At 39.0% G+C, this 24957-nt stretch overlaps 2 protein-coding genes across 5 annotated transcripts in view; one reads left to right on the forward strand and one right to left on the reverse strand.

The window, feature by feature from the left end:
• Nucleotides 1-17645, forward strand: part of adcy2a (adenylate cyclase 2a) — a 56872-nt gene extending 39227 nt beyond the window's left edge. Inside the window, exons 16-25 of the mRNA XM_072394641.1 lie at nt 3096-3233; nt 4261-4380; nt 4503-4687; nt 7953-8037; nt 10974-11132; nt 11637-11783; nt 12101-12211; nt 12331-12445; nt 14282-14406; nt 15911-17645. Of these exons, the coding sequence (XP_072250742.1) occupies nt 3096-3233; nt 4261-4380; nt 4503-4687; nt 7953-8037; nt 10974-11132; nt 11637-11783; nt 12101-12211; nt 12331-12445; nt 14282-14406; nt 15911-16063 (1338 nt within the window). The 3' untranslated portion in view covers nt 16064-17645. The remainder of the gene's footprint in view (nt 1-3095; nt 3234-4260; nt 4381-4502; nt 4688-7952; nt 8038-10973; nt 11133-11636; nt 11784-12100; nt 12212-12330; nt 12446-14281; nt 14407-15910) is intronic.
• A 278-nt stretch (nt 17646-17923) lies between these two features.
• The window catches only part of dnah5 (dynein, axonemal, heavy chain 5), a 94289-nt gene continuing 87255 nt past the window's right edge, over nt 17924-24957 (reverse strand). For all 4 annotated transcript variants that reach the window (XM_072394644.1, XM_072394643.1, XM_072394642.1 and 1 more), the window contains exons 83-87: nt 24317-24532; nt 23720-23932; nt 22766-22918; nt 20806-21037; nt 17924-18513 (exon numbers count right to left, since the gene is read on the reverse strand). In XM_072394644.1, coding sequence (XP_072250745.1) covers nt 18362-18513; nt 20806-21037; nt 22766-22918; nt 23720-23932; nt 24317-24532 — 966 coding nt within the window. In that variant the 3' untranslated portion in view covers nt 17924-18361. The remainder of the gene's footprint in view (nt 18514-20805; nt 21038-22765; nt 22919-23719; nt 23933-24316; nt 24533-24957) is intronic.

Raw genomic sequence — 24957 nt, forward strand, 5'->3', positions numbered from 1 at the left:
ATACACTACATTCTTACATCCTCACTGGAAGGAGTTAACATTCAAATAGGAGATGAGATTGAGGAAAGTAAGGCGACACGTTAACATAGCGAAAAGCTACCCAAGTGTGCTCTTTGTTACTGTCTAGTGGAGGCAAATGCCAAGTCAGAAAATGGAAGGATGGGAAAAGAAATAACTCTTAAAACATTAAAGGTACTATAAAATTCCATACACCCCAGGCCTATACAAGTTGTTCCCTCTGATGTCTGCTATTTCTCTTTGCTTATTGGCTCAGAGCTCAGCTCCCTGTGGAGGTTGCCTGAGACTCAAAACTAAGCAGAACACTCAGCTGGTAAAGTTAAGCAGCCATGTGATACTCCAGCTGTCTTTTGTCAAGATTGTTTGGCATTGCAGGGTCTGTATTTGTATGCATGCTCTGATTCGTCGTTTTCATTTTCTTTTTTTGGAACGCTCATTAAATCTTATTCAAGTTCCCCTGTGGAAATGATAAAGAAACGGCCTGACAGTTAATGGTCTCCCTTTTCATAAAAACCTTGCACTCTGTAATTAAATGTCCTACCTTTTTCTTACTTGGGGTTTGCAGAAGTGTGTCTTTAAAGCCCCTTTTAGACATGAGATAGGTAACATTAATTATTTCATGAAAATTATGGCATGTAGTCATTCAGACTTTGGTCATTTTTGTGTTAATGTTTCTCATCCTTCATTCAGACATGCCTGTGAAAATTAAGGAGAGAGACAGAAGCTCTGTTCAAAGAGTCCATTCATTCACTCACTATATAGTGTTCACAATATATTCATTAGTGGGTAGAGCTAGACAGCTACTGATACACTTGAGCTACAGGAGCTTATCCCAGCTGCCGTTGGGCCAGAGGTGGCTTCGTTCAAACTTTTGTAACTGTATGGATGAAATTGTAACATAGAATCCATTGTGCAACCAATGTGACACGTGCAGACTGGAGATGCTAAATGGCTTATCGTGTCTATATGTCATAATATTGTACATTAACAAATACCTAACACCTAATCCTTGTTTTCGAGCCTGGATTCCAGTTTCTTAATCCAGGAAAATCCTTTTGGCTCTCTTCTCTTTACTTTTTAGAATTTTGTAAAAATAAAATATTCAACCTCCCTCTGAATCTGTTGGTACAGTCAATTGCATTATAACTTTTTACAATTTTACACGTTTTCTGTTTTCCAGTTCAAACGTTCCGCCTTTTTAACCACTCAGTGGATACAAGAGTGCGCCACCTGAATACAGTCGCATATCTGATGGCATCAGGTGCATTCCCTCTTTATTTGTAAGATGTTCAAAAGAAAGGTCAGAGCTAGAAGAAAGATGCTCCTCAAAGCAAAAGGAATCTTTGACAGTAGAGTGAAACCACACAGAGAACGGAGATGCATAGATGACTCCCTGTTCATCAACAACACAATGACGGCTGTAAACGTCAATTACTAATCAATTACTCTTCTACAACTTACACTTTTTAATGCATACCATTCATCTCATACTCATATAAAAAATGTTGTGAAAGTAACCAGTCTAATGTAAGTAAGGCTCAATTGGAAAGATGTAAATATGTTAAAATGAAATTTAGAATTTAACAACTGATCAAACAAGCAGAAGGTTTTATTTCTTTCCTTATCCTCTTATCTATTTTCCTTGAACGGTAGCAAAATAATGTTATGTTGGTCACTGTTGCATTTGTTGGACTTTATTTGTACAGTTGTCAAATGTCATGGAGGGATATCAGGGTTTATTTTTAGATTTCCTGTGAAAGACTGAGAAGGCCATTTAATTTGGCGCAGTAAACGTTGATAGAAAGCTTTCAAACCCATTAAATGTAAAAGTTATTAAGTCAGCGTTTCCTAATGATCACATAGATTAATTTTCAATTGAAATAAGAAGGAGGTGTGTGACAAAGTCATCTAACAAATAGCTTAACCAAAAAAAAAAAAAACAGCTCACTGTAACAAAAGAAATAAGCCAAACAAGAAACTGGTGATAGTCCAGTTGTCAAGCCAGGCTGGGTGCAGATTCTTCAGTTCAGTGTTGAGGTAAAAAAGGTTACAAAATGGCACGAAAATACCTTGATTTTGCAACAAAAGATCCCCAAAAGTTCTGTAATTCCAGATATTTCCCTACTAAGTAATAGTGTGCCATCTTTAGTATGTTTTGATGTGATGCACATCCCTGCACTATCTGAATGTCACGTCCACTCAGCCCGAGTGGTGCTCAAATATTACTGAGATGATCAAATGAATTATTTGGGCTTTCACTCTCTGTGTTTTCCTTCAAAACACACTGAGAGTGAAGGAAAATGCTGGAAGATGGAAAACCAATTGACTGTAAATGACCTAGCAAACATTTGCCAAAGCACAGGAATATTTCTTACTCCAGTCAAAGCTTAGCAATAAACATTATATGGACTTATTAAGCCAATAATTGCTGCAATGTGTGTGCGTGTGTGTGTACATTACTGTTAAATGAGGAGTATTGTGTGTATTGCTCTTAAGAATAAGCCAACATTGCCCTCAGGATGCAGGAGGAGGAAGATAGTTGGTGTGCTAGGCTTTGTGAAGAAAGTTACATTGAAAATTATTACATTGTTATGTATTTTTAGATATAATGGTACATACCTTTGATTTTAAAGGACCCGTCCCTCCCGAAATTGATGGGCTCCTGACACTTTTGTTTGACATTGCTGAGGTAATTAGTAGTCAGTAAAGAAAAATAACTGCCTCAGTGTGGTGTGTTTGATATAAATGTTTAATTAAACAGAATTTGGAGTGATTGTCCTTGTTTATCAAAAGTAAGAGCTCGCTGTGCATGATTCTAATAATACACATATAATGGATGTGTGAGTTACTTATTTTAACTTATGAAGACCTGAGGTTCTCTCCACACACACATTTAGGTACACTCATCATGTGTTGCCTCCAGTCTTTATGAGTTTGGTATCTCATGCATGCTGTTTTCTTGTCTGCCTCTTCCGTGTGATGCCTCTGAGACCTTTTCTCTCTCAGCTCCCAAATCCTGCTCCATACTCAGATTCATGTGTCCTTGTATTGATGTGTTGTTCTGTGTGTCTCAGCAGCACTGCAGTAAAAGCGCATCTACTTCTTGGATGTGGCTGCTGAGGTCATCAGTTATTATAGCCAACAAGCCATGGCCTCGCATCACTCTCACCATGACAACCACAGCTCTAATACTCATAATGGCAGTCTTCAACATGGTAAGCTTTCATGCGCTGGCACCACAGGAAGGGAGGGAAATGTGAAATGTGAAGTATCACATTCCTGCAAACAGCACTCCTGTAACTTGTGGCTACGGTGTCATTATAATTTGAAGGATTGCAGCATGTTCTCACCCAGAAACTAATGAATAAGTTGATGGTATTGATGTAAAATCGAACCATAGATGTCAAGATTTTCTGCAAAATTGAAATCATAAAAAGATTTTCTTTACTCCAGTGAAATATATGCATTGTCACAGTTTTAGATGAACCTTAATAATTATTTTTGGTGGTATGGATTAGTGGATTTGATTTATTTAGTTTACTAAGCCTCATGCATGTTGAATATTTCACCAAATAATAAGCCACGGAAAAATTGTTATTGATGTATTGTTTTCTCCGGCTCGCTGTCATGATTATTGTGGTTTTCCTGAAGTGCCAAAATCATTTGCATTTAAGGAAACGGTATATAACAACGTTATTGTTGTTTCCCTCTTCACCATTATTTTTCTGATTTATCTGATTTAGGTTTATTTCTGTAGGCTAAAGGCAGATACATAAAGGCTCAGATAAAGGTGGAACAGTAGCCTGAGGCTTGAGAGAAGGCTGTGTGATAAAGCATGGTGTCAGGACCCTGGTTTAGACCTTCACACAAATCGATTTCAGAGATTATAATCGTGTTTTGCGTCTGACGTGGGTCAGTTGCTCAGGGCGGATGAACCAAATTAACTTGGCTTTGCTCAGTGGGGCAGCCAATCCCCCTCCTGTCCTGCAGCTTCACTTTAATAGACATTATTGAAAGGTTGTCACTATTGGCCTCTGATCTAAGAAGATTCTATTTTCCTTCTGCAAGTCTAATGCAGACGGGTTCATCTTCTCACACACTGACATGCAAAGCAAACAGAGAAATTGTGCTTCTTATTTGTGAGTCTGTGGTTTATTTTATTTTTTTGGGCTGATCTAAAAATGGCTTTTTTATTTGTACTCTGAAAAAAATTATTCGAGCCCAGAATATCTTTTTTTCTAGTTCTTTTTGGAAGACAACGAGTTGCCTCCAGTTCCCGTTTACAATTCATCCAATGAAACACTCCTTTACTCTAATGGGCAACAAATCACCTTCACTGGCAAAGACAATTTCTACCTTCCTGTAAGTAAAGACCAACAGTATCACTATCGGGATCCTTTATAAAGTCATTATATTCTTGTTTTTCTCTTTTTAATTATTTGATAAATCATCCACTCTGTCTGGTGACCCCTTCTCCTATCCAGTATTTAATTTACAGTTGCATCCTGGGCCTGATCTCTTGCTCAGTATTCCTGAGAATAAACTACGAGCTGAAGATGATCATTATGTTGACTGCAGTGGTCGTCTACAATGTCATTATTCTGCAAACACATGCTTCATTGCTGGATGAATACAGCAGATTTCTGTACAAGACTGAGATCCTTGACAGGTAAGTGAAGGGAATCTGTTGTGTCTCATGAGCAACCAAACACAGCTTATTTGTACTTTCATAGTTGGCTACATCCACCATCATTCTGGTCTTATTATACAAATATACACTACTGTTGTGTCTTGTTAGGTTTAGTTTTGTTAGCAGTTTTGATTTCTACTAACACACTGTTGAGTGGTTTGTTAAACTAAATAAAGTAGATTCAAGTTAAAACACCAGAAAAACTAAATATAGTAAATGCAAGTTAGAGATCCAACCGGTTTTCTTGATCTGAACATTGAATGTGTGATACACACACAGACTGCAATATATACTGCTTCATAGTGTTTAAATAGCGAGAGCAGTTAAAGATTAGTATGCTCGAAAAGAACTGTAAATTCTGAATAGATATTAAGAATCCTGAGTCATGATGACAAATTCAACTTGAATACACCAGCTCGTTAGTCATAAAGTATGAGCACTAACCAAAGAATAAATTCAAAGGATTGTGAACCTCACATCCCCGCATAGAAAAATGGCTACTTAATGAGGTTCTGCAGCATACTGAGCTAATTATGAATGAAACCAGTTATTTTGAGGAAGTGTGAGAGAAGTCTTGCCTGTGGATATTTTACACATACAGCCCCTGTGAAGACAAGTGTGGCCAAATGGTAACATATGCTTGATAGGAAATAGTCCTCAGTGACAGATTGTTGATGTTGTAAGGCTGTCATATGAAGTTGGCTCACATTAGTTACCATTCACAGCTTTTATGTAACCCTTTAATGAACAGGGCGTTTTGATTGTGTTTAATGAAGATGACTGTTCTGAATTATAAGTTTAGATTGGTGCTTGGGTCAAATCACTGCGTCTGTTCGTTCTATTATGTTACATACTAAGACCCAGTCCTACAGTTTACAAAACACGCTTACTGCTGTTTTAATGCAGAGAATACCAAACGCTGGTTTAAATCAGTACAAAGACAAGTGAACAAGTGAACTTTCATCCTGAGTTAACTAAAAACGGTTAATATTCTTTGCTGTAACAGCCTCTTACATAAGGTGACCAGACATCGCAGATTTCCGGGGACAGTCCCCATTTTGGGTGACCTGTCCCCAGTCAAAGCTTTCCCCGAAAATGTCCTCGATTTTGACACTGAATGGGTGAAAATGCGCGCAGACTCACCAGTTATTACGGTAGCCATTTAACACATCACCAGAGACGACGTCATATGATGTACAGACGCAGCAGCGTCAACAACAACAACAATCGAGAGGCGGCAAAAAGGAAAGAAAAGGAGACTAGCGGCCGCGATAAATGGTATGTTGTGTATTAACTTATATTTTTTGTGTGAACTGGCAGTAGACTTGGCTGTGCGTGCGTGTGTGTGTGTTTGGTGATGTAACATTATAGTAAGTATGATTGCTTTTCTGAATTGAAGACCTAACATAACGTTATAAAAGTCAGTGAACGTTAACATTATGACACTGTTTTCATATCTGTCATTAGTGAGGCTGTAACGTTAACATTAGCATGAGATTACCAGGTGATGACACGTTTTTCTCATGTTCTCCTCTGCTCTTATTCCACCCAGGCTCCTGAGATGGAGGTGGATGAAGGAGGAGATAACTGTAATGTCACTAATTTGATTGCCACCTTTTGTATAATAAAATCTGGTTAAGATACATGAAAAAGTACTTATCCCTGTTTATTTCATAATGATGGTATTTGATGATTTTTCACCACTGCAATGAAAATGTCCTCGATTTTCATTTCAGAAATCTGGTCACCTTACTCTTACAGTTGTTTTATATCTTCTTAGCTAATGATATCTTCTTAGCTAATTAGCATACTGCCTGTATGCTCAGTGTCCTCGGTAGAGTTGCAGTATCAGTGAGCAAAGCAGGCATCCGTTTTTTGAGTTGTTGTTTTACAGTTATATGCCAATACATGTTAAAATGATAGAATTGCAGACAATCCTGCAGTTTTTGACAGAGTTTGACTAACAGCCACAACACTGACCATATGCTGTCATCTCTGAAATATTTCAGATAATTCTACCTCTGTACTACACAACTCAAGTTTTATTTGTGAACTTAAGCATTTACATTAAAAAGAGATCGTAGAGATGACATACTGTGAGAGACAAATCCTGCAGCTTCTCCAAACATAAAAGATAATGGAAGAGTTCTTGAAGATTACGACATCATATATTGTGGTTTCACTGGACTGTTGTAATTTTCTGATTCATAGCTGATCTGCGAATAAAAGGTTGTGAATGGAATGTCGCATATCTTTAGCTGGCTGTTCTATAACATGAGAAAGTGTCATTATCACCTTAGAATCAAAAACCAAAAAGATGATCAGTATTGTGTTTATGTCCTATCCATGTGCAGTTTGCTCTCATGCCTGCCCACAGTCGGTTCTTAGTCTTTGTCACTGGTACCGTTTAGATTAGATGAGCCAGGCGAGTTCAGGTTTGGCAGGATGTTTTCTTGGTTTTCTGCTGAGCTCTGCCCTAGATAGGAGGAAGAATCCATTAATATGCTAAATGTTGTGCCTGAATTAGGATGCAGCAGTCCTGTATGAATCCTATCATAGATGGAGAACTTTGTTAGGGGAGGGCCATTACACTGCTATTAAAAAAATAAATAAAAAAAAATAAATAAAAATTGCTTTGTGATTTTAATGTTAGAATTGGTGAATTTGACTTTTTTTGTTTTTTAAATGTCAACCCTTATACAAAATGTTCAGGACTTTGAGTGTGCTGCAATGTATTTGCATGAACAATTACAGTATGATGCACACACACTATCAGTATCAGCAGTGTGGTTGGTTACCTAACAGTCCCCTGCAGAGGAGTCCTACTTAAAGGTTAAGATGGCAGGAAAACTGGAGCTTTAACTCTGTGCTGAATCTTTTTGGCTCATGAGCACTTTTTAATTTTTAATTTTTTTGTATTGCTCCTTGAGAAATGTTTCTACTGAAAACCCCATGATGGGAGGGATCAACCACCTTTATGCAAATTATAAACAAGCTCTTGTCACAGCAAAGCAGGAGTGACAGTCTGCTCAGACTGACAGCTTGTAATAAAATGGTCTGCTAACCATCCATGTAGCATGCGTCAGTGCTGATTGTGATCTGAATTGTTAATTAATGTTCTGAATCTCACCTTTGTCTTTTAATCTTTCACTCGCTCTGTTTTGCCAGTCTTTTTGTCCATCTTTGTCTTCATTCTTATCCTACAAACACATTATCTTTTTTTCTTCTCCATCTGCCCCTCAAGACCAGGAGTTCTCAAAGACCTGAAGACTATGGGCTCTGTCTCCCTCTTTATCTTCTTCATCACACTGCTTGTGCTTGCCAGACAGGTAAGTCTTCACTGTAATAGTCTGAATGATGTTATCTCTACCTTTTTGATTGAAAGTTTTGTCCCATCTCTGCTCAGTTTGGAAATGGCACCTTTCCTGTGTGATACTGTCCTTCGCCATACTTTGGCCAATGGACTGTGATGGCATTATATGAAGCATGTCTTTTTGTTATCTTGAAAATTTCTGGGGAAAAAACACAGAGTCACTGCTGGTCTGTCCTCATCCTCAGGTCACTTACTGTGATTAGGTCTGGAATTATTGTTGTCTTCATTAAAATTACATTCAAATGTAGTGAATTGCTCAGGCCTGCACCTCGGTTGTTATCCAAACTTAATTCAAAGTTAGGACAGAAAAATTGTTGGCTCTGCAAGGGTATTGTGATCTCAGGGGCACTGTGTGTCACGCTTGCTGCTACGATTGCACCGGCACATCACTCAAGCAGAGCCAAATACAAACAAGTGTCAGACTAAATCTGACGCAGTGTCCTGTCTGACTCATCTTTTTGAAGGTAAGTCTCTAAACTCAGTAGAGATGATAAAGCTTGTTGGTATCCGTTCCATAGAGTAAGAGAGTCATCTAAACTCCTTTCAGTTATTCATTAACAATGATTTCCAGTCACTCAGGAGAGGCTGACTTTGAGAGGCTGTTCAGACCTGATGCTAACATGCGTCCTGGCTGATCAGATCACAGGTATGACTCACTCGGGACCCTCTGAGGACATGTTCAGGTCAGGTCACACAGGCCACAATTTTTGGCTATATTCTTGTCACAATGACCAAAGCAGCAGTAAACGCAGCGCCTCGCTCTAATCTCTCATGTCAGTCCTGAGAGTCACCTTCTGAATGTTTAGAGCTGAGTCGTGCACATTTCTGCTCATCACAACTGAGGGCTTTTTGGCTCTCTTTCAACCATCTTGTATGATCACCATGGTAGCATGCTGAACATACAACCTGCTTGGGAACGGCTTATGTTCATAGGGATGGAATGTGTGTTTTAAAAATTAAATTTATGGAAGTGATGTTTTCACTTTGATTTAGTTAAAGAATTGGGTGATTTCCACATTTTATGGGACAGTGTGAGAGCCTCATGCACTTCTTCAGCATCGAGTTAAAAACTTTCACTGCATTCCTCTTTTAGATCATTGCATCTACATCGTTGCTTTTTGCTCTATTTTTTTCAAATATTGTTCCACGTCTTTATTACAAAAAAAACCCCAAAAACTTTTTTTGGATCAAGAGTTTGGTGATTGGTATTTATTGTTGGGACGACAGGTCAAACAAAACACTTTTATGTCAGCAAGGAAAGTTGAGCATCGTTATGAGCGAGTGCAGTGTTCTATTTGTGACTGTAAAGACACATCAGTAACTCAGCTGACTGTGTGATGAAGGCTGAGTGTTTATTAGCATATAGAGCAGCTAATGAGATGTAATAACAAGTGTTCACAAGACGCATGTGTTGTCACATTTTAATGCCAGGTGTGAACACATACTTGGAGCCTCTTGGGATCTTATCTTCCAGGATGCAAGATAATATCCGGTCTGAACAGCCTCTGAGATTTACTTGTCAGGACCATGACTGGTTATTCTAAGGCGTTTTGTGCTCCTTCTTTTGGCTATTTTAGGATAATGCTACATTACAGGATGCTTCTTTTTTTTTTTTTTTTTACTTCAGAACACTTTAGAATTGGAGCATTGCTGCACTGTGAAGCTACACAGGTGTTTATATCTAACCTTAAGCTGAGGATAACAAGATACAGAAGATAATATTAGAAATACAGTCAGCTCCTTTTGTCATTAGTACAATTTGGATTTCACTGTAATTCAGGATGCAGTCGCAGCACTCTGTCATTGAGAGGAGGACATGAGCAGAATACTTTCACTGTTTAGTATCAGGACTTATTATTCAATGTGATGCAGTTGATCCTCCTGCTGCACAAATATTAGAGCACTTTTTTCTTTTTCTTTTTCCTCATCTTCTTCTTACAGTGGGAACATAACACAGCTGAACTATTTTTACCACCCAGTCGTGGCTTAACTGAAGATTTGAATTGTGGTCGCATTGCAAGGACATTTCTTTTATTGCTTCCATAGCTTTACGGTGGAATGATTTTGCTGTGCTCTTTACATGAACCGTTGTGATATATTTAGAATTAAATGATTATTTACAACAACTATTGACATACAATCATATTTAAAAGTCTGTTTGTAAGAATGTGTGAGGCCTGCTGTCATACAAATCCCTGCAACAAGTGGAGCTGGCTTTTGATATTGAGCCACAAATGCAGACTCAAATGTTAAGCAAATTGGAAATCTATATGTTGTCCTCTAAAAGTCAGAGGACAAAAAAATCAACAAGGTACCACCTCTATGTAAATGCACCAGGTGTGAGTATCTTTAAAATAAAGACCAGCTTATTTCCACACACTCCTTTGATTTGCGTTTGTACACCAGTTTGCACCAGACTCTTCTTATCAGTGGCTGTAAAATAAGTAATTATGTTTCCAATATCCTGTCTTATCACTTACTCTGCTTTCTGTTTTTCTTTTATCCCACAAACATTTTACTCCTCGTGTTGTAGCGCCACATTTATTGACTGAGTTCAGCGTTAAATAGAGTTGTCATAATAGAGAAGCTGAGCGATGAGTGCTTCATGTTTGGAAGAAAGTCAAATGTCACGTTATCAATTGTACGCACATCATTCCCATAAGAGAATGTCACTGCCTGTCAGTCCTTCACTGAGTGTCTCTCTTTGTTAACATGTGGAAAATCTTAAAGTGTACCCCCCCACCACCCTAATCTTTCAGTGTTCATCTTTTCTGTCTTCAGCAGTGGTGATGTCCATGTTTGTGGCTGTTTCATCTTTTTTCTGTGACTTTATGGAAGTAAGCTGAACAGCTGTACCTTCAGTCTCTTCACCTCTGTGTCCTCTTGTAACAGAATGAATATTACTGTAGGTTAGACTTCCTTTGGAAGAACAAGTTCAAGAGGGAGTGTGAGGAGATTGAAACCATGGAGAATCTCAACCGGGTTTTGCTGGAAAATGTCCTGCCTGCACACGTTGCAGAACACTTCTTGGCTCGCAACTGGAAGAATGAGGTTCGTATTTGTTGATTTCTTTTCAGTACAACAGGCAGTTTTTATGACCTGACATTCTAAAACACAGTGGAGGAGAATATGGTAACCTGCCTGTGTGACTCATCCATGTCATCAATCATTCATTAGTTAAATGGGGATGCCACAACTGTGGCAGAACTTTGAATGACAAGTCAGCAAATGATGGTTTGTTCTGGAAAAACAACTGAAGTAATAGAACTTAATGATTTTAGAGCAAGAGTTATTTGGATGTGGTTTGGGTGATTTACTTCCCTTCATTTACTGTCTGGTTGATCATTTGCATTTTGCCCACCTGCGTAGTCCTAACAGTGTTTCTAAATCTGAGTATACACAGAAAAGGGTCATGTCTTTTTTTTTCCTGTCAGTCTTGTGTCACCTGTATTTGATACATCTTCAAAGTCCACGGTTCATCAATTTTACAGCATTGTTTTGCACCCATCTCGGCTAACATCTGCATTTTGTCTTCAACTGGTTTTTGTCACGCAGGATCTTTATCACCAGTCCTATGACCTGGTGTGTGTCATGTTCGCCTCTATCCCAGACTTTAAAGAGTTCTACACTGAATCTGACGTCAACAAGGAGGGATTAGAGTGCCTCAGGCTACTCAACGAAATCATCGCTGACTTTGATGAGGTGAACAGCCTTTAAAATTGCATTTGTCACAACATACATACATATGTACCAGAAATGCTATACACGATACCATCTCAACAGGTTTCACCACTTTACTAGCAGCATGATACTGGATATGCTGTTTCATGCTGGCTAAAACCTCTTATGTAACATTGTGAGAATATTCTAAGACTTTTGTTGGCAGACATGTTTCTGCTAGATTAAAAAAAAATAAAGTACTGTTGTTATGACTATGTAAACATCTGTCACTTCTATAATTAATGAGGTCTCCTTTCTTTTAGCTGCTGAGTGCATCATGTTTGTATTTCTATGTGCAGTTGCTTTCTAAACCTAAATTCAGTGGTGTGGAGAAAATCAAGACAATTGGCAGCACTTACATGGCTGCTACTGGACTTAACGCATCACCTGGGCCTGAGTACACATCCCAGGTAGGCTAATGTTAACCGTTTTAAAAGTTTTTTAGTTAAACTGTCACTCTAACTGTCACAAAATTGTGTAATTTTAACAAAAAAATAATGTGAAACTGCTTGTTCTCCTACGCTTGCAGGAGCATGACAGGCAGTACATGCACATAGGAACCATGGTGGAGTTTGCATTTGCCTTGGTGGGGAAGTTGGATGTTATCAATAAACACTCCTTCAATGACTTCAAACTGAGAGTTGGTGAGTTACACTGGAAAGCTAGAATTATTAGTGCAAGCAGAGTATGAATATACTGTACAATGAACACTGTTGGTATTTTGTTTTACTTTCTTAAAGTGATTCCACTCCAAACTTATTACCTTGTATTACATTTTCTAACCTAAATTGTATGTGAGAATGGAAGATATTGGGTGCATTGTCAGACATTAAAAGACTAAAAAAAGGTGATATATCATAGCACAACATCATCCCTGTTTTTACAAGAAACTTGTTCTTGTATACAACCCAAGATTTATGGGGGAAAAAAATCCAATTTTATTTAACAGACATAAGTAATAAAGAAATTATTTAGAAAACAAAGAAATCTAAAAATGTTTTGTCAGCAGCACACAGAAAGTTAAGAGAAATGCAAAGAAAGACAGAAAATTAATAAAGTATACAAGCAACACCTTCTGCAGGATTCTGCAGTCAGCGGGGAGGGTGTAAAAGGAGCATCCATCAAAGGTTTAGTCTTTCAAAGCAAGGCAAAAAAAAAGGCATGTAAAATAGCAGGTGGTATTGCTGTTAAGCCCCCATGAAACCTCAAAACTATTAGACAAGGAGGAAGAACAGAAAAACAGTGGCCACACAGTGTTCTGTGGTCACAAGAGTCCATCTCTCAGCTCATATGCGATAAAGACCATCCAGCTTTCACTGATAACAGTAGTATGGGGGTGCATGAGGAATTTTTGAGAGACTTATGAGGTGACACACCATTACGGTGAAGTCTATCCCAGGTAGGTCTGTGGTTATTTAAGCAGGACAATGCCAGACCTCATTCTGCATGACTTACAGCAGTGTAGCTTCATAGACAGTTTGTGTACTTGACAGGCCTGTGGGCAGTCGAGATCAGTCCTCTGTTAAAAAATGTATGGAGCATCATAAAGAGGAGAATCATCCAGCAGCAACCACAGACTGATAAGAAGCTGAAATCCTGGGCACAGGTTCAGCTGAAGAACTGCAACTACTGGTATTCTCAGTTCCCAAACAATTAAATAGTGGCCATGGAACATAATGATGCGTAAAGCTCTCCTAACTATTTGTGTGTTGCTGACATTAAATTATACATTATGTTTTCAAAATACAGCCAAAGAAAACCAACCTAGACTTCCCCAATGCTGTGGAGGTCATTTCCACAGCATTTCTTTGCAGAAATAGACAGAAATGCACCGACGTCTAAATAATACTCATGCAAAAAGACATGTTGTAGGTAGGGAAGCAGGCAGGTTCCAGCTCCCTGTGAGCAGTAAGAGTCAGAGTTCGATACCTTCAACCTGTCTATGCAGATCTCAGCATGGGCTGCTCCATTAACTCAGCAGTGTGCATGTGAGGGACTGTACATCCCTGCTGCTTCCAGATGGGGCCTAATATGCTCCATCAGACAGAAATACTGGTCCTCACGCACACAGAGTTGACAAAACCAATGGCTGTGTGCCTGAGAGTGCTGCCTTCACACTTTTGCAGATTTCATTTTCCAGTTATCTGAGACAGACAGAGTTATCTTAGCAGAGGTGCTGATAGTGTTTGGGATTAAGCGCTCGGTTGCAAGTAGCTTCCACCCTTTGAAGGTTGTGATGAAATGTTGTGAAATGCTAGATCTATACTAACAGCAGCAGGTTTTCTGACAAAGATATTTTTGAGCTTCAAACAGTAAGCTTATTAAAAACTATCCTAATTTCACACAGGGTGCAACACAGCAAACTTGAGTGTAGATATGTACCCAAAGATGACTGATAGTAAACTAAAGTTCCATCAGAAGAGAAAGCTGAAGAAGACAGAATCTGAAATGTTTAATAGAAATTTGGTTTCCTTTGTCAGGTATAAATCACGGTCCAGTGATAGCTGGAGTCATTGGGGCTCAGAAACCACAGTATGATATCTGGGGGAATACAGTGAATGTAGCCAGTAGAATGGACAGTACTGGAGTACTGGGGAAAATACAGGTGAGTGACTTTCCTTTGTCCAGATCTGAAGAAATATGTCTGAAATATGTCCATCAAATATCAAACACATATGTTTGAAACACACCTTTGCAGTTAGACTTTTTTTTTGCACTAGTCCTAACTGTAACAGCTGAAAATAAACAAACATGTTTCTCTGAGAAACATTTAAATCACACTGTTAGACCTGACAACAGCAAAAATACCGAAGAACCTATTTCTCAACAGAGATTCAGTTCCCGTTTAGTGACCCAGCAAATGACACACATAACTCAAATATTTGAATTGTTAATCTCAGTAATTCAGCCGTGCTTTTCCAGCTGTGGCAAAATGTTGTGAAAATATCCGTTATTCAGAAATGTTAAACCAAACCAGATATTTGTGAACGGTTTAACATTTTCATCTTTATAAGGAACTTCAAAATAGTGTCAAACTGGAAGGCCTCAGACAGGACTTTTTCATTTGTGATACGACATAAAAAGAGAAATTGCAACACTGATAAGTATATGTTGTGCTCAAAAAGACAAGCTTTTATGGGCTTGCTGGGATTCTTTGCATCTGCCAAGCATCACATCATGAGTGAAGCTATCTGTTTCCCTCAGAGGACCAGCATGGCTCCTCCTTCACACATACACATTTTAAATGGCAGCACAGATGTGTAAAAGATAAAACTCCTCTTCCCTCCGCATGAGCCATTTATGGCAGTGACGACATCTCATCATCTTAACATCATATGACATCTTCAAATCTTATATTGGCGAACTGTCTGAGCACTGATAAAATATAATGGTTTTCCACCTGCATAGTGTGTCGCTGCTGCCATCATTCAGTCTTCTGGGAGCTGTATTAGGTTTCGCAGCTTGTACACATCTGATTGAGCCATCTGCTGAGCAGTCCAGCACAACTGCAGTGCTCTCAATTGCATTCCAAGATTGCCTGTTGATATTTTCAAATATAAGGAAGGCAGGAATAGGAAACATGGAGTTTTTTTCCAGCTGGCAGAGTTAACCCTCAGTTAATTTTACTGATGTTAGAGTTTCAAACCATAGGGGACATTTCCCGGTGTCTTTCATGAATATTGGTTGATGGTTATATAGTATTTCATCATTTGCTACTTTGCTTTCTGGGAAATGCATGTCCTATTTGCTCCACAGGTTTCAGTATTAAACTGAACATTAAATGCAGAGGCTGTGATGACCTGTGGCCTTTCTCTTGCAGTAGAAATTATAATATTGTTTACAACTATTTGACCTGCATACATTTTGCACAGACTTTAATGCACAGGTTAGAGTTTAAACAACACTTATCCAGCTAAAATGCTGATTTGATCAGCAAAACACAATAGAGCGCTGGTGATGCACTGCAACATTCAGAGAAGAATCCATTACTTATGAGTTAGTAGTCAGCAGTCTTTTCCTGTGGAGAGCTGAGTGTTTTTGCCAGCAGGAATTTGATGCAGCCATTAAGATAAGCAAAATTGACATTACTCATGTGGTTCTCCCTCTAGGTGACTGAGGAGACAAGTCGTATCCTTCTGACCCTTGGCTACATGTGTTCTTGTAGAGGCATCATCAATGTCAAGGGCAAAGGAGAGCTTAAGACCTTCTTTGTACACACAGAGATGACTCGCTCGTTGTCCCAGGGGAATGTAATGCCGTAAGCCTGCCTCAGAATACTTTGCATTTACACAGACACCATGAACAGACTATGATCTCAGACAGAGAAGCTTTTGATCTGTTGTAACAAGTTTGCACCAGCAGGGAATCACATCTGGACTGCAAGGAGGAGTTACAATCAGATGTTACTGGTACATTGCAGTACCTAGTCCAGAGCTGTAGTATACATTTAGTCACTTATGTAACTTCAAGTGTAGCATGAAAAGCAGGAAGCCAGCAAACCCCCAAAATATACTGAATGCTGGAGCTGGGAAATCCACAGAGGTAAAAGTCAGTCAGCTGTAGTGATGTACAGTACATTCTTACTGAGACAGAAAAATCTCACATGGTTCAAATCATTGTTCTGGGATGCTTGAAGCAGCCGCTGTACCACAGACACCTGCCTTTCAGTCAGCTGCATCAAAGCAGAATTCACTTTACTGGACAGTGCACTTTGATTGCAGGATGATGTACCAGAGAAAGTCGAGTTCAAATTGCATGGCAACAATTTTCAGCTGAGCATCTAAAATACCATTTTATAGGGAACAATGACAGTAACAAACACCACCATGTTGTTACTGTTATGAATGTAAGCAAATTTGTGTTCCCCTTACAAATTTTCAGAGTACCACAAAAGATCTGAAATTAAAATCAAAGAATAAACAATAAGATACTTGTGGTCCATAGGTGAAGCTTGTCTTGTTTAAGAAAAGACACAGGCAGCCAACAAGGTGGTACAGTGTTTGCATGGCGACATCAATCTTGTTCAAAGCAACAGTCTGGGACTATAAAAGATAAAACCACATCAAAAAAGGGGTCTATGAATATATTGTGATATTCACACAAGTTTTCCAAAGTTGCCTTTGCACTTTCATCATCTTGTTTGCTTTATCTAAAGTGTTTGTGCTATACACCTGATGTTTCAATGCCTGCTGAAAACGGAGTCTGGGGCCAGACGCATAAGCACCCTGTGGGATTTGTAGAGATTTTTAAATGATTCGTGTTGAGAATGTGCACACTTTGGAACATGTTTTCTACACATGGCTGTGGATTTAAATATGTTTGAAATGTAGACACAAAATCTAACAGAAAAAGCATTTGTGTAATTTTATAAATCCAAACAACAGTCTCAGCCAGACATTTTGCTCAGACGCTCATTCTTCATTGTGATATTGTTTTTGCTGTTGTTATTCTCAGTTGTTGCAATATGATAGCTTTTTTTTTTGATAATGTGTACGTGGACCCAATGCAGAATTACATTACATAACAATATCAGGCACAAATGTTGCTTCGGACACCTGACAAAAACAATGCAACTGAATAGCTCTGTGTTTTGGAAGCATGCACTTTTATGCATCTGACCTCTGATTTAAAACACGTGATGGAGTAAGAATACTGGATACAAGTGATTAAGATGATTTTAGTGTAAAGAATTTTGAGGAGCGAAGGCCTGATCTGTGTACAGGGTAGCTTTAGAGCACGTATAGTACAGTGGTTTTGTAAGAAAAGAAAATACTATCAAAAAGTGTTTTGACGTTTTGATGATTGTTTTTTGTAAAAACTTAATTAAAATTTCTATGTCTTTCAGTTGAGCTGAGTCATTTTATTTTCCTGTAGCCTTCAAAAAAAATAAACTTGCAATATTGTGTGCCTCTAGAATGAGATACACACTTGACATTGGACAGTGCCCTTAAACAACTGGACAGACAGAATATGTCTGGATCATCAGGGTCAGAACTGAATCATTATGTGAAGTAGCAAAGTGTGTGCCATGTCCGCTTCCACTGCAGTTCCTGTTTTCAATGAAATCCCAATTTTAACTTTAACATTTTGAATGGAGACAACCAAATCAGCTTATTTCACCAAACTATTTTAATGCAAATAGAATAATCATACAATGCATTTTGCCACAACATCAGCGGGCCACTCCGAGCTGAACACCACACAGAAAATACTGAAGCTAGAAAGAGTCTAAGAACATTTACATCTGATCTCCAATCATGCAGAAAAAGAAATTTGACACTTTTGTAATGTAGACCAAATTTAAAACTTTGGTTGAGTGCACTCAATACGCATTTTGTTTCTAAACCTCAGAATCTACAAACTTCACAATCCTGTCTGCATGTTTTGTCCCACTGATTGGAACTGCATGTTCCACCAGCTGTCTCTCCAAGTAGAAGTTATGCTGAAAAGTGACATGAGAACAGCTGTTTTTTTTATCTGCATACTTAGTGACACAGAGTTTGTGGCTGAGAGGAACTGTGTAATGGCTGCATGTGTCAGTGTGTGTTAGCATGAAGCAATCATTTCACGTCACAGAGAAGAGCCACGCCCCGGAGGATCCAGTTCTCTGGAGGAAGGGAAGTTTTCAGGTCTACAGCTGCGATGTAATTCACATCGGTCCTGACCGGCTTCTTGTAGATTGGACAAGAATAGAGGCGGGAATCCTTTGTACCTGCAACATAAAGACACAAATGACCAGTTATTCCAAAAGCAGACAGATAAAATCCAAAACAGCTGTTTGACATTTTGTATTTAAAGACGCAGCAGCTGACACAAGACTCTTAATTAAACATCTATGTAAGGACTACTTTAAGTGATGAAATATTAACATTAGTTGATGTCATTGGAGCCTCCAGCTGTGTTCATCAAAACATCTGTTTTTATTATGTAAAATCTGCTATGAATCAGAGAAATTGTTATTTCCCTCTACTCCCTCAGCACCACTTTGTTTTCTGGATTTCAAGCTGTCATTTTGTGGGCTTCTTAGCTTTAAGCCTTTCTGTCATAACACGATGAACTGCTGGAGTTTCCCTTGAGTGGCCTTAATCAGCACAGAACTAAACATTTTTTCTCAAGCAAAGAAACAGCCACACTCAAGTCTGTTTTTCCAGATGATAAAACTAATCTGAAGGAAGTGACAATTAAGTAGAGCAGTGCTAAACACTCGTACGCTGCTTGTTCGCACACACACACACACACACACACACACACACACACACACACACATATTTTGCTCATAACGTGTTGCAACCACTTGTCTAAAGAAACATTTTTCATCATTTTCTTTTCTCTGAAACACACTTAAGCCTAGTAGGCAGAATTCATGTATATAAAAGAATAAACATCTTTATACTCGATCACATTAAGGCCTGAGGAGTTGAAGTTCGTGTTGTGTTTTCTCATTACTGAGGAGTTTGTTTTTTTTAGTGTCCTGTTGTCGAAGGTGGTAGGGCAGTATGGACTGAGCTAATTCAGTTATTTCATTGACCTAAGAAACTCTGCATACTTGTACTGCTTTTATTGAAAGAGGTGTCCTCTGGCGCAGAGCTTCACAGCAGTACGAACATTTACATGCACAGTAATACTCAGATATCCTTTAAAGCAACACAAGAGAAGGTTAAGGACCTTAAAGTCATGAGCTTCTGACTTGTTTTGGACTACACCGACCATTATACACCCCTGCAGGCCTGAAATGCCCTGCAGCACCCAGGCTTTGAGATACTGCAGTTCACTGGTTTTTAGCCCGACGCACCACTCACTTTCACAATAATAAATGAAGTTCAGAGAGATTGAATCTGCGATTTATTTCTGAAGTAAAACTAATGAAATATGTTCATATGTTCATTTCAGACATTTTTGGGCCGTTTCTGCAAGATTTCCAGCCTTTCAAAAGGTTCTGTGCATTGTGCAGGGCTCATATTGGTGAACTGTTTTTAAGTGAGTGGTATTTTGAGTTGGCCGAGCCAAAAAGCAGAAAAAATGATAGATTCCCATTGATGCATTAAAACCCCACTTTGCATAAGTGGTGATAACTGATTACCAGAATAAACTAATTTGGAACAAGTAATAATCAAATTTAGCGAAGTGAAATAATCAAAACTTAGTTGCATTATGTATACACCTTTTTGCACAATTTATGTCCTGCAGGAGTTTTTGCAACATTCTTAAGAGGATCTTTAAGTCAGTCTCATTCTTAAGGTTTTCATCCCATGCGGTCAGTGTATGAATGTAACATTTAATGTGTGGGGAATAGATTTCCAGCAGTATGTGGCAAGTATTTGTTCTAGAAAAAGGCTAGAATGCACTGCTCCTTTCCGACACAAGCCCTAAGTTTTCTCGTCAGTGCAAAATAAGATGGCTGCGGGGAGCTCACTTATCAAGAGCTTGATGAGTGCACTGGAAGGGAGGCGGCAGAAACAACAGAAAGCTGACGGCTTAATTTAACATGTCACACAAAATCTCTCATTGTCATCTTCATTTCTCCAAAACAAGCAACACTCTCTCAACAACAACCATGACCCAGACACCAGTTCTGTTTGGCATTACTAAAAAACACAAAGCATACACTTTTATGCTATGTTTCCTATTTTATTTCAGTCTTTAGAAAGAGTCTTTAGAAAGAGTCCTTTCAATTGGACTACTACAATGTCGACACCAAAAGTTTCCCTGAAAAATGAAAAAGGCCAGGGTACATTGTTGTTCACTTCATCCGTCAGTGGTTTTCATGTTGCTGCTGCTCAATGCACCCTGGCCTTTTTCCTGAACAAATACTAAGCCACATGCTACTGGAAATCTATTCACCAACATAATAAACAGCATTTAGTGTGCTTGACATTTAAATGTTACATCCATCCAGTGACTGCGTGGGATGGGAACCTTAAGGAGGAGAGATCTTCTTAAAAAAAGACTGTATTAAAGCTTCAGCATCGAGATTAGAATCCCCATCTTGGACAATAAAACTCACCATTATTTTCAGCATACATCCTGATCACGGGCATCATCTCGAAGAGGACTTTAGGTTTGGAGTCAATGAGTTTGCAGTTGCGGCGGTCCCAGCCAGCCCCCTCCAGGTGGAGGCCATAAACATACACTCCTTCTGGGGGGGGTTGGGTGATGTCATCCTTCATCCACTTTGTCACCTCATTACACAGCACCATTCGGTCCAGAGCCCAGCCCTTGTTGGCTCGAGTGATCTCCTGTGAGTGAATGTAAACAAAGGTTTCAGTTTAAGGTAAAGATGAGGCCACTACACCACTGGAGTGAACATAAGTGATGGGGTTAAATTTGGCTCTTTTCCCGCTTATAAATCAATTCCGATAAAAGGGCTGCAATAAAGCTACAAGAAAAAACACAGAAGGGTAGATAAGTGCACTCCATCTGAGGTGTTCTTTTGTGAGATTCTGAAGCAATTCAAAGTAAATCTAATATGTGTGAGGAAATTAAATGTGAGTACTAAATCATTTCAGTGGTTACCTTCAATTTGAGGGAAAACAAAACAGATATAAACCTTACTTGGCTATATTTGACACTTAGGGGTTGATAACAAATGACAAGTGCAGATACACAGCAGATCCTAGCAAAACAAGTCAGCTACTTCAAGCGTATTTTACACACAGAATCAACAATTCTCCAGATAGTTTGTGATTCCAGTGGCCTGATAAAAGCTGTGAATGTATCTCCTGAGAGTCCTGCACAAAGCTCAGTGGTGGCTATTTTAAGAAACTTACATTTGTCCAAGAAATCCTTTACTCAAAAAAAAAATACAGATATCTGAATTTTTCAAGATTTTCCCTTTCTCTGAGGGATAGGATTTTTTGTACTTAACAGAATATATAAAACTTGGATGTCAGTCAGGTGTAGAAACCTGACATGAATGCTAAATTACTCCAACCCCCATCCAATGCAGTACATAAAGTGCAAAACAAATGGATTTGTTGGGCCATAAAACATATTTAGGCTCTAAGGTCTCTTTTCAGTTAGTATTAAAGTTGTGGTTTTAAAATAATGAGACACAAGAGACTGTACTGCCAATTAGATATTCTGTGTTTTTTAAAGCAATTTATTTCTAATGTTGAGGTGACCGCAGCTGCCAGGTAGATGCCGGTGATCTGGGTTGTGAAAAGTGAACTACTCAGTTGTGTTCACCAGAAATAAATGGACACCCTGCAGACAAATAGCAGTGAGTATTCACTCTGACCATGGAGGAAACAGGTGCCAATTCTCTTCATTCATGGGACTGATGGTCTTGAGTTTGGCATGTAGTATTGAGTCTACCAGTAAGTTTACCCTCACTGTCAACTATAAAAACAAAACATATTTTAGTCATTTAAGATCTAGTATAACCTAGATGTTTGTTAATGATGTTCGTCAGTTTCCATTTTCACTGATTTTCTCCATAAACCTCCAAAGATTCATTTTAAACTGCCACCAACTGAATAGAACTCACATGACAGAAATTATGATGGCTTCAAACTATTTGAAAAAAGTCAGAGACTCTCCCCAAAAATCAATGATCGGTTTACTCGTTCTGGCAAACCAAACCCCATAAAACAATAGAAAATATAGAAATCAACCAAGATCAAGATCAAAATCACAAACATCTGGCCAAATGAGTAATACAATACAATTGATAGCATTTTGACTGATATTTCTCAAACATTATGCACCCAAACAACAGCGACAGGACTTGAGATCTGGATCAAGTAGGGTTAAACGTACAGATTAATTCACCCCATATTAATACAGTATAAATGGAAATTAAGGGGAATGTCTTTCTACTTTTGACCAAGTGTGTGTTTTTGCGTGTACATGTATGCATGTTTGTGTGTGTGAATGTGGCTGTGTGCCTGCTTCTCCCTCGGTGTGCCATCTGGTCTTTTCCTCGGCAGTGGGTAAATAGGTGGGCAGCCTGATGCTGTGAGTACCTGTCTCATGGCTGTCAGGAAGCCCTGTGGGTTGAAGAAACCTGTCATCCAGAAACAGTTCGGCCGCCCCTCAAAGATCCAAGCCTGGAATTGCCGGTTCCGCTCAATCAGCTCGGTGAACCAGAACCCCAGAGTGCTGGAGGCCCATGATGCCTGAAAAAAGATAAAAATAAGGACAAGCAACAACATGATCAAGCCATTATCATAACACACTGAAAGCTGTCACCCAAAGGGGGAAAAGTTAGTGGACTGTGAATCGCTGGGCTGAAGTAGAAAAAGAGACTAGAAAAGCAAAATTTTAAAAAAGGAAAAAGAAAAACAGAGGAAGTCAGGAAGCTATTCAAGTCTGTATTATTCCAACAGACTAATGTATGTGAGAGCACGGCTTGAATGCCAACTGAATAAAAAATACGACATTGTAAAGGTCATGCCAGATTCTACTACTGTTGTGTGCTCTAACTTTGTCTGTGTTTTTATTTTGTAAAGATTGAGTAAATTTGAGTATTTTTCACTTCCATTCATCACAGAAATGGATTTGTATGCTTGGCATAACTTTCTTTTGTACAAAACTAAGAAGGGAAGGAGCCTCAGCATATGACAAAACAAATAAGAGTTTATACCCGCGGCTCAAATGGTCATGACCTGCTGTTCCCAGAAACAAGTAGATGTAGAAGACAATATGGAACTTAAAGGAAACGTGATGTGATCGTAAAAACATCTTAGATATTAGCATTTCTGTTTGTTTCTTAAGTAGAAACAAAATCAAACTGCCCACTGCTAATTAAAGAAAGTTGCAGTTTTTACTGTTTTTTTTTTTGTGCGCTGAGATGTGCAACTGAAACTGGATAACTTAGATTTAAATGTGTAAATCCCTTACAAATGTACTCAATAGGATGATGATGAATCGGTATGAGGGATAGTTTAAGGGCACAGTTTTAAATCGGGACGACTTACCTTCTTCCAGCGTGCGGGAATGCGAGCATCATACATGCAGTCCAGGGCATCCCGCAGGTTCTCGCTCATAATGATGGTTCCATCAATAGCCAACTTGAGGTCTGTCAGAGTGTTTCGGACCAGAACTATGACCGTCTGCATCCGATCGATCTCCTGACGCAGGAAGATGTTCATGGGCTGGAAAGGACCCATCTTTTGAAGATGCTCTTTTACCTAATTTTATTGAATTAAATGAGAATAAACATCAGTACATCCAGTGAAGGTATGCAAATACAAATTGAAATCAAAGCTCGTCAATGTATGATACCAGCTCCTTTTTATGTTTTTATTTACCGTGTAAGAAGGCAAGTGAGCAGATTAACGGAAGTGAAAGCGTCACAAAGGGTGTGTTATTAAGTGACAGTTTAGTGTTCAACCTAAAAAAAAAAAAAAGTCTGTCCTGTTTTTGTTTCTTTCTCTGTTACTATCTCAAACACAAGTCCTGCCACTCTGCACAGCTGGCACGGTGAGTGGAAGCACACTGAACACAGTGTTTCACCTCTAACAGTTGACTCAAGGGGAATACATACACACACACACACACACACACACACTCACTTCAAAAGGTACGTAGTCAGGAGGCAGTTTGTCCAGCATGTCATCAGCTAGCCTGGACACTGCAGTCTCTCTGGTCTCCCCGCCTCCTGATGAACTGTCTTTTGGCTGAATACTGAGGATGGTGTCCAGTACATCTTTAGCCAGTTTACTTTGAAAGGTTATATCTGCATTGGGGTGCAGACCAAACACCTCTGGAGTGTCGTAGGCTGGAAGACTCTGTGAAAGCATAGCAGAAGGAGTTTTTGATCAACTCTTTTAGATCACAAGATATTTTTAGACAGAGATGACCATGATGCATTCTCTCTTCACTCACGATGAGTGAGTGTCAACATTGAACATATTCAGTAGCTTTAAACTGAGCCTGCGTATACTTGTTTCCACCAGTGTGGAACATTTTCACGTGCTATCTCTTTTTTGGGAAATGTCCAACTACCGTTCTCCCCCCAGGTTCAAACACCTAATCCATTGCCAAGTGTTGTCTGGTGGGAGGTGTAGACAGCAAGCATCTCTTCTCATACACATGGTGTCACCACCTGCTTCTTCTCCCCTTCTATAGAGGTGAACGATCACGAGGGTGTAACACATGGTTGAATCATACTCTCCCACCTGCAAAATGGTGCATGCCCCTGAACAACTACTAT

Source organism: Leuresthes tenuis, unplaced genomic scaffold, assembly GCF_036924035.1.
Source record: "Leuresthes tenuis unplaced genomic scaffold, fLeuTen1.0.hap1 SCAF_10, whole genome shotgun sequence".
NCBI lineage: Eukaryota > Metazoa > Chordata > Actinopteri > Atheriniformes > Atherinopsidae > Leuresthes > Leuresthes tenuis.